General features: G+C 51.2%; 1 protein-coding gene across 1 annotated transcript in view; it reads right to left on the reverse strand.

Annotated features, from left to right (window-relative positions):
• The window catches only part of DDHD1 (DDHD domain containing 1), a 60,348-nt gene extending 51,270 nt beyond the window's left edge, over positions 1–9,078 (reverse strand). Inside the window, exon 1 of the mRNA XM_032111473.1 lies at positions 8,360–9,078. Coding sequence (XP_031967364.1) covers positions 8,360–9,038 — 679 coding nt within the window. The 5' untranslated portion in view covers positions 9,039–9,078. The remainder of the gene's footprint in view (positions 1–8,359) is intronic.
• Between the last annotated feature and the right edge of the window lie 1,536 nt (positions 9,079–10,614).

Raw genomic sequence — 10,614 nt, forward strand, 5'->3', positions numbered from 1 at the left:
CACACCGCTGGGCAGAGCACAGCCCTAAATTTCAGTAACACAGCTCTAACAACCCTTTTTCACCTGCCTTGATTCAGGAGCACGGAACTGTTACAAAACGAAGATAAAACAGAGAGAAGAACTCAGCCGCTGGCCAAGTTCAGGCACTCCTGGAACTCTGCAGCCATCAGTCCCAAGACACTTATAATGATTTCCCCACAAATGAGATCTAAAAGGTTCATAGAATATTCAGAGGATCAGAAATTGAAATTAAAGCTGGTGTTTTGCTCAAATTGACAATTCCCAGCTCTCCAAGCCCAAAGCCAAGAAGTTAGGCAAGAAACACAAGCTTATAAAACACTACCAGGTCAAGATGCTTTTCAGTGTACTAATTTCCTTTTTGGTGTTGTAACATGTCCTTAAATATTGATTTCCTTCTTGCTACAGTGGCAAACAATTTGCAGCATGTGAGAATAATATCTGCTCAAGCTGAAGGTAACTTTGAGGCTACACATGTGACATCTTAAACTGAAAGTTAAATAATTAAGTGCTCATACATTTGCCAAGGACCTGGCCTGAAACACTTCCAGGAATCCAGGGGCAGCTACAGCTTCTCTGGGCAACCTGTGGCAGTTCCTATGTACATAAACATAAAGAAATAAATATACAGAAATATATTCCAGAACAACATCATGGATGTTGAGATGAACAGACACTTCTAAAAATGTTGTTAGCCATTCCTATTATATCAAAGATCATGTTCTGGGTATATTTCATCAGGAACTTTAGCGATAGGACAAGGAGATAGGAGTTCAAACTGAAAGAACTGGAATTTAGTTTAGATATGCGGAAGAAATTCTTGTCTGTGAGGATGGTGATGTTGTAATAAAACAGCCCCAAAACTAAAATTGCATTATTTCATGTCTGCTATCTAACATAACACACTTTTAAACATTTTTCTTTTTTTAAAAAGCTCAACACTGTACACCTTTCTAGCTCTCCTTCACATTATTTCAGAACACAGCAGGTGACTGACTTTTAAATAAATGGAGCCACTCATTTGATCCCAGTCCGGTGACCTCCCTTTGTTCAACCACAGACACGTGTGACCTGTCCTGCTCTTCCAAAAGGAAGAAGTCCTGCAGAGGAGTTCAAGGGTGAAGCCTCAGCCTCAGAAAACTTCAGAGTGACACAAACTTAGAGCCTGTGACCGAGCTGAAAAGAGATGTCATTCACTGAGCAGTAAAGATCATCATTTTGCTTATCCAGTAATTCTCAGCTGCTTCACTGAAGCAATCTGTAAATTCCAGGTGGAAGATAGATTTGAGTTTCATGGAGAACTAAGCACATTCAAAGCAATCCAGCTGGCACAGGTGGGATTTTCTGTCCAGAGCAGCTAAACCCGTGAGCCTTCATGTTTGCTCCAATGCTGGATCCAAAAAAGGCAGGAATAAATGTTTTGCTCTGCTGCAAACATGGAATTGCCTCTGATTTACCAAGACTGCCTGAAGTATTCCAGCCAACAGCCTAAAACTGGCTTTCCCTGAACTGTTTTAATGTTTGTGCTACAAATTGAGCAATCCAAAACAGGAACAAAAGGCTGATCTTTGGGACTGGTTCCAATGTCAAACACAGAAGGAACCCCACAAAAAGTGATGAATGTCCTCCAAGTCATCAATGCTATAAATCATCCCCAAACACAGGATCACAGCATGGTTTGGGTTGGAAGGAACCTTAAAAAACATCCAGTTCCACCCCCTGCCATGGGCAGGGACATCTTTCACTATCCCAGGCTGCTCCAAGCCCCGTCCAACCTGGCTTTGGGCACTTCCAGGGATCCAGGGGCAGCCCCAGCTGCTCTGGGCACCCTGTGCCAGGGCCTCCCCACCCTCACAGTCAGGAATTCCCAATTCCCAATCTCCCATCCAGCCCTGCCCTCTGCCACTGGGAAGCCATTCCCTGTGTCCTGTCCCTCCATCCCTTGGCCCCAGTCCCTCTCCAGCTCTCCTGGAGCCCCTTCAGGCCCTGCAAGGGGCTCGGAGCTCTCCCTGGAGCCTTCTCTTCTCCAGGTGAACACCCCCAGCTCTCCCAGCCTGGCTCCAGGACATAAGTTTTTCAGGAAGGATTTTCCTGGTTTAAGGCATCAGTTTAATTAACACATCCACAACTGCTCTTTTCACAGACCTGATCCTGATGGTCCAAGCCAAAATTAAAGCTCACCTTACTGGCCTTATCAAGCAGGAAACACTCAAAAAATCCCTGGGACTGTCGAAACATGAAAAGGGCTGCAGTTTTAGATTTAGAATTATGTTTTTACTGAATTCTTATCAATTACAACAGTTCGCTAAACTTCAATCCCAGCGCTCTGAAGCACTTCCACCAGTGGAATTTGCTGCCGGAACCACTCAGTTTATCCCTTATCAGCTCTTTCCACCCCTCCAGGGAGATCTGCATTTTTTGAAACCACACAAGAACAGCTCCTGTGCCACATGACCAACATGTGAGCACCTCCCAAAAGTGAGTATGTGCTCCCAGCCCATCCACAGTCACGGGGCTTTTGCACAACCCCAGCCTCACACCCCGGGTGCGCGCTCCTGGAAACCCTGCTTTGTTCGGTTGGAACAACAGGGTCCTGGGAATGTCTTCCAAAATAAAGAAGAGCAAGACAGTCCCTGTGCACACCTCAGACCTGCCACCAATGAACAAGACGACAGCAAAGATTATTATGCCCTTGGATGGCTTCAACTCCTCCCTTCTCCACCACAGGGATTATTTTTCCTTGCTCTCCTCCTGAACTCACTTCCTTCTTCCATCTACTCCACGCCAACTCCAGAATTCCTTACCCCTTCATCCCCACGTTTAAATTTTCCTTCCATTTTTTCTAACCCTGTAGGGTTTCCCCTAACAGAAAACCAGCACAATTTTCACAGGAACCCCGAATGATTTCGTTTGGGAGGGACCTTGAAGCCTACCCAGTTCCACCCCCTGCCATGGGCAGGGACAACTCCAACTGTCCCAGGCTGCTCCAAGCCCCGTCCAACCTGGCCTTGGACACTTCCAGGGATCCAGGGGCAGCCACAACTTCTCTGGACAACAATTTTAGTTTCTTTCACCCTAAATTTCACTGCCTGTGATTCCACTTGCACCTTGTGCTCCATTCATCCCAGTGCTCACTAATCCTTTTTACAACACTTATTATCTACAGAGCTCCTTCTCTCCTGCTCCACACCAGCCACGCTCCAGAATGGCTGCAGCCACTTGCAGCCCACTCACACAGATCACATCACACCAGTGACCTTTTCTCCGGCCAACACTCAAACCACTCCTTCACCCTCACTGTTTTCAACCTTATAGATATCTCTGAGACAACTGCTCGTGCTTCTTATTTTAATTTCTTGCTCTTTTGCAGGGTTTTTTTTCCATCTAGGCCTTCTGCTCACTAACTGGCACAGTGTCAGCTCTTACACATCCTTGTCATGCTCCTCCAAGAGCTCTGGAAAAGGTCTCTCTTTGCTTTCAGCATTGTTTTTCCCTAAAAGAGTATCCCACACACAAACATTCACCTGTCATCAGTCTTTAATCCAAGTCTGTCACCTCTAAATTAAATCCCATCCTGTTCCTTTGATCTCAATACTGTCCAATCCATGTTCAAGCCCGAATTAAGTCAGAGCAGAACTCCTCATCCTTCTCATCCCACAGACATTTTCTGCTGCCACAGTTACAGCAGAAAACACCCCTCTCACCCACAACTTGTAACCCAAACATTGCCTACATCTCTGCCTTCGTTCTTGTTGACCAATCCAGCAGGAAAAGTGCTGGACCACATCAAAGGACAAGCACAACTTCTAAGCCACATCCATCCTTCGCTACTCTGTTGTAGCTGAACCATTCACCAGAGAACGATTCTGGTCCCATTTAAAGGAGAAAGACAACAGAATTATTTTGCTTAAATATGCTTAAATAAAACATAAAAGCTGAGGACAGGGAAGAAACTTGCCCTCAGAGACACATCCCAAGTGCTGCCACCTGCCCCTGCTCTAGTGAAAGCATCCCAAAAAGTCCCAAGTTCTCTCTACTCAAGAGGCCACAAACAAAAGCAGAACACACAAACAAACAAATGTGATTTAATACGTGGAACACTGCAAATCTGAAAGTTATTTCATCTGTGTGTGTTAGGTCACAGAATCCCAGAATGGTTTGGGTTGGAAGGGGCCTTAAAGCCCATCCCATTCCATCCCCTGCCATGGGCAGGGACACCTTCCACAAGCCCAGGTTGCTCTAAACCCTGTCCAACCTGGCCTTGGACACTTCCAGGCCTTTTGGTCAGGAAGGAACTGGCCAAAACTGAGCTACAAGATATTTTTGAAAGGATGGTACAGGATGGGAAGAACAGAACCAGAAAAAGTAAAACCCAGAAAGATTTAGAGTAGTGAAGGTAACGCTTCACCTTTACCAAGTAAACCGTCAGGGTTTTATTTGCAAAAGAATAACACACCTGGAGATAAACAAAGCCATAAAATAGAATTCAGCCTTCAATCAGAAGGTCCTTTACATAAAGGAAATTGTTATCAACCAAGTTCAAAGACCTGTGCGTCTGACACACCAAAACCAACGTTCTCAGTGTGCTGTAAAACGACTAAAAGCACTGCTAAAACCAGACTAAACCAAATGAAAGTCACAAACAACAACAAAACTCTTGATTCCATACCCTTAATTTTCATCTTGATCACGAAGGCAGCTAAAACAGTTTTTTAAAGCAGCCCAACTCCAGCCTGAGGAGACAGATCTAAAAAATAAGACCCAATGATCCACTCTGTATTCACAAGTACTTCCAGATTAAAGGCAGTAAAACATTTGTTTTATCAGTACTTCTTCACTTGGGGATGAATCTAGTATACAATATTTTTTTTCAAATACAAAAATGGGTTTTTTACTTACTAGACTTCAGCAACTATTAGGCAGGAAAATAATATACATTAAAAAAACAAACAAAAAACCCCCCAACCTTACCAAACCTATGTCTGTGAGTGGAGTAATTTAAATAAACACAGGCAACTTGACGATGTATCCATGAAAAAAAGCCAGGAAAAAGCAAATACCTGACAGGACAACAGTTGCATGGGACAAACCCACAAGCCAGAAAACAGGAAAGAGTCACCCAAAAGTTCACAGGCCATGGATTCAACAGACTCACCCAGGACTTTGAAAACTCCACAGAGAAACTCCGTAACAAAATGGTTGTAAAGCAGCTCTCTTCAGCTGGGAGGGCTGAAAAGGGCTGGATAATTTAAGATTTAAACAGAAGACCCTTGTATAGAATATCACTCATTGTCATCTCCACAGAAAACAAGAAGCAGCCCTGCTCCAAATTACTGACTTATCTGAAAGCCTACATTAGTAATTTTCATCCTCTTGCACCATTTTTGCTGGTTCTACAGCACTAATTAAATAAATCCCGGAGGTCACAAGGTAAGGATAAAATTCTCTTAATTAATCTGCTCAAATTGTAGCTCAGGCTGATATTCCTGACGTTACCGATGAACCTTGTAGCAAGTTTAAAATGCAGATATAAAAAAATACCTCAGCACGTGCCAAGCCATAACCAACATTTCCCTGGCATTGTGATGCCCCAGGAATTGACAGCTGAGGAACCAACTGCTCAGTGGGGTAGCTGTGGGACAGCAGCCTCCCCTGGGGTCCAGCACATACGTGAAAAAGGGCAAAATAACAAAGAGAAAAGCTTCTGACCTTTGCTCTGAGCTGAACCATGAATCAGCAAAACCAGCCAGCAGTTTCTGTACTCTTCAACGGGCACCTCAGCATATTTTAAGTCAGTTGTACTCATCATACCTCATGCTTGTGTGGTCAGAGAGGATTCTCCTGCCTTACTCAGACGTGTCACAGCTGGTTTGACACTTCCACGCCAGGGCAGCAGCCACCCTTTGGATCCAGAATTACACACACCTTACCAAATGGGAATAATATGGGAATAATAGCTACACCAAGGCTTTCAAAGGCACAGATGAGACTGAATCCTGGGATCTGACCTTGCTGTTTTCTCAGGTCTGGATGCAGCAGTCAGGAAGAAGGGGAGAAAAGCACCCATAGGGAACAGAGGCCAGGAAATGTGCAGTGAAGAAGTCACACCAGAAGGCACCAGAAGACCCTTGAAACATCAAAAGTTGATCTGCAAAGGACTGGACCTGCTAATAAGAAAAGACTTGAGCACTGCCCTAATCAGCTTTCTGAGGACTAGAAATCATCCCCGTCATTAGTCTGCTCAGGCCCAGGAGTTTATTTCTCCCCTGCCTCTGGTGCTAACCTCTGGGAATCTCTCCTTCCCAGCACCAGAATCGTCTCTGCACAGCCTATGCTGTCATCTGAAACATCTGCTCCTCGAGCTTAATGAGACTGAATCAGCTTCCAAAATGGACAAGGCACAGAGTCAAGAAATTAAACCTTTAAGCTGCTGACGAGCGCAGTCTCTTGCTCCCATTACCAGGAGCAATCCTGCCTCACCTGGCAGCTCTGCTCGCTCCTGCCCCTCTCTCCCTATGGCACAGCTACAGGGATGGCAGCAGTTTCCTCCTCCCCTGGATGTCCTGCATCTTCTCTTCCCAGGAACCATGTGGTGCCAACAGCAAGGGGCTTCAGGGTGGTGGACAGGGAGAAGCAACTCCAGTTTCTGCTCAAGAAGTTGTGCCCAGGCTCCTCTAGCTCAGAACTCGCGTGGACTGAGACCTTTGCTTGCTCCTGGAGCTCAGTGTCTGTCTGCTGGGGGGATGATTTGAAAGCCAAATTGTCACACAAGTGAACTGGACCATGCAGTATTTATGGACCTCCTTCCTGTAAAGAGGCTGATAAATAGAGGGAAAACAACAGAAAGCCCTGGTTTTCATCTCTGAAAGTTCCCCTGGGACTCCCACCTGAGACTCAGGATGAGAGAAACCTGCCTGCCCCTCTGCCAAGCCCATGCCAGGACATGCTCAGCTCCTCTACAGCTCACTCTACTGTGTAACATCTCCCTTGTCCTTGAGGGAATGCAGTTGGACAAGTCCTCAAGAACAGCAGGTGAGCAGTGACACAGCTTGTCAGCCTCAGGAAAGCAGGGGCTTACTTGTCCAGCAAGACCCTGGGAGCCCTTCCCACCAAAGGAAAAGTGCAGGGAGCTGAGGTCTTCGCCCTTCTTTCACTTCTGTTCCCCAAGGTCTCCTGTCCTCCAGCAAAGGACACACAAATGCAAGGGGAAGGGCGGCAGAGGGGCTGTATTCCCACCTCATTTTGAAGTTGAGGTGGTGAAGCAAATTTCCCTCTATTGGAAGGGTAGGAATTAAGGATTACGTGTGTATGAGATGCCTGTTGCAACCCCTCCAAGAGAAAGGAAGAGAAATCCCACTTCATGCCCCCTCCCAGTGGGCAGGTGATAAGAAAGGAAATATAAAGCACAAGATCATCATTTCCCTAGTGGAGAGGACAAGGGTCACAAAGGGGAAGCCAGAGATAACCCTCCCTTCCATCATTCCTCACTGAAGATGAGGGATCAAAAGTGTGACTGTGGGGAGGAGGGAGCGGACAAATAACTGATGTTTCTACTCTGCTCCTTCTGCAGGAAAGGTGTGCAGGGAGGGAACTGCAGGAGCACTGAAGGCAAATATCCACCCTCACTCACCCTTTGCTTAGGAAAAGCAGAGCATAAGAAGGTTCTCAGCCACCTTCCCTCCCGCTTTCTTCCACACATGCCAAGAAACGAGCAGATACCCAGACCTCCCTTTTCCATGTCTCTGGGTCCAGGTGTGCATGGCCCAGATCATCTCCTTCAGGTTTGTGCGCACAGGGAGGTGAGAGAGGGAAAGATGCTCAGTTCTCTTTGTGTGGCGGGAAGTGGCTGATGTGCCCAGTACACCCTGAGTGGGGGGTACCTCATCCCCCGGTGGGAGGGAGGGTGGTCCAGTCTCCCCTCTCTCCAGCACACGCTGAGGGATGCCCAAATCTCTTCCCTTATTTTTCCAGCACACGCTGGGGGATGCCCAAGTCTCTTCCCTTACAAGTGTGCCTGGGAGGGTGTGATGCCCAGTGCCGCGTCCCTGACACCTGGAAGGGGAACTCCCAGTCCCTCCTCGCTCAGGTATGTGCTGGAGATGGGCACCGCGGGTCCTCTCTCCCTGGATAACTTGTCCTGTATCCCTTATACAGGAGCACAGCGGCAGCAAGGGCGGCCGGGTCCGTGTGCCGGGGCAGGAAGGGCCGCCCGGTGTCCCCGCGCCGGGGTCACCCAGCGCAGGCTCCGTGCGCACGGGGGATGCCCAGCAACCCTCGTCGGGACCACGGGGTACCCCGGCCACCCCCGCTGCCTCCCCCCGGCCGGGACGGCGGCACTCACGGTTCCAATAGACGGGGTAGCTCTCGGCGCTGGCCACATCCACCTCGTAGAGCCCGCTCCGCACGCACACCGGCTCCACGGCCGCCGGCTCCCCCGCGCCGCCGCTGCCCAGGGCGCGGAACGCCAGCTCGATGCGCAGCGAGTCGTAGCCGATGAAGGGCTTCCAGGTCTTGCGGTCCTCGCGGTAGAACCAGCGCACCTCCTCGGCGCCCAGCTCCCGCACCACCTCATAGCGGGGCCGGCCGCCGCCCGGCCGCCGCCTCTCGGGCAGCGCGGTGGCCGCCAGCGAGAAGCCGCTGCCGCCGCTGTCGCTGCTGCCCAGCCCCGCGCCCTCGCCCTCGCTGCCCTCGCCGCCCGTGCCCGTCGAGTACCGCAGCGACGCGCCGGACTCGGCCGAGTCGAAGTCGCCGGCGGCGGCCTCGTCGCTGAGGCTGCGCTCCCGCGGCGGCGCCGCCGGCTCGGGGTCGCCCTCGGAGGAGGAGGTGGAGAGCGCGGCGCGGAGCGGCGGCGGCTGCGGGCGGCGGGGCGGGCGGGCGCGAGCAGCCGCCGCCTCCTCCTCCTCCGCCGCTTCCTCCTCCCCGCCGCGGCTCGGCCGCTCGTAGCCGCCGCTGCCGTAGCCGCCGGCTTGGCCGGGCAGGTTCCAAGCGCCCTGCGGCGAGCCGGGCTCGGGGTAATCCATGCCGCAGCGCGCCCTGCCCGGCGGGGCCGCCTCGCCTCGCCCCGCCCGCCCCCGCGCCCGCCCCGCTCCCGCCCCGCTCCCGCCCCGCTGCCCCGGCCCGGCCGCGCTGCCGCAGCCGCCGCCGGCTCCGAGCGGGCGGGGGCGGAGCCGCTTCGTCACGCGCGGCGCGACGCGGGCGGGGGCGGAGCGGCGGCGGCGGGGCGGGCACGGCACGGGGGGACACGGGCGCACGGCCGGGACACCGGGTGTGGCACTGAGAGTGGCACTGTGAGCGTGGGACAGAGCGTATGACACTGAGAGTGACACAGTGTGGCACTGCGAGCGTGGGACAGAGCGTGTGACACGGAGAGTGACACAGTGTGGCACTGTGAGCGTGGGACAGAGCGTGTGACACTGAGAGTGACACACTGTGGCACTGTGAGTGTGGGACAGAGCGTGTGACACTGAGAGTGACACAGTGTGGCACTGTGAGTGTGGGACAGAGCGTGTGACACTGAGAGTGACACAGAGTGTGGCACTGTGAGTGTGGGACAGAGCGTGTGACACTGAGAGTGACACAGAGTGTGGCACTGTGTGGGACAGAGCGTGTGACACTGAGAGTGACACAGAGTGTGGCACTGTGAGCGTGGGACAGAGCGTGTGACACTGAGAGTGACACAGAGTGTGGCACTGTGAGTGTGGGACAGAGCGTGTGACACTGAGAGTGACACAGTGTGGCACTGTGAGTGTGGGACAGAGCGTGTGACACTGAGAGTGTGACATAGCGTGTGACACTGAGAGTGACACAGAGTGTGGCACTGTGAGCGTGGGACAGAGCGTGTGACACGGAGAGTGACACAGTGTGGCACTGCGAGCGTGGGACAGAGCGTGTGACACGGAGAGTGACACAGTGTGGCACTGTGAGTGTGGGACAGAGCGTGTGACACTGAGAGTGACACAGAGTGTGGCACTGTGAGCGTGGGACAGAGCGTGTGACACTGAGAGTGACACACTGTGGCACTGTGAGTGTGGGACAGAGCGTGTGACACTGAGAGTGACACAGAGTGTGGCACTGTGAGCGTGGGACAGAGCGTGTGACACTGAGAGTGACACAGTGTGGCACTGTGAGTGTGGGACAGAGCGTGTGACACTGAGAGTGACACACTGTGGCACTGTGAGTGTGGGACAGCGTGTGACACTGAGAGTGTGACATAGCGTGTGACACTGAGAGTGACACAGTGTGGCACTGTGAGCGTGGGACAGAGCATGTGACACGGAGAGTGTGACAGAGACAGTGTGACACCAAGAGTGTGTGACAGTATGACACCGGGAGTGTGTGACACAGAGTGTGACACTATATGTGACACCAAGAGTGTGTGACACAGACAGTGGGTGACAGTGTGTGTGACGTAGCGTGTAACACAGTGAGTGTGACAGAGACAGCGTGTGACATAGCATGGGACATTGTGTGTGACAGACACCATGTGACACTGTGACATAGCGTGTGACATGGTCAGTGTGTGATACAGTGTGTGACACAGCGGGTGACACTGTGTCTGACACAGTATGTGACACTGTGTGACATAGAGTGTAACAC

Source organism: Corvus moneduloides, chromosome 6 (assembly GCF_009650955.1).
Source record: "Corvus moneduloides isolate bCorMon1 chromosome 6, bCorMon1.pri, whole genome shotgun sequence".
Lineage (NCBI taxonomy): Eukaryota > Metazoa > Chordata > Aves > Passeriformes > Corvidae > Corvus > Corvus moneduloides.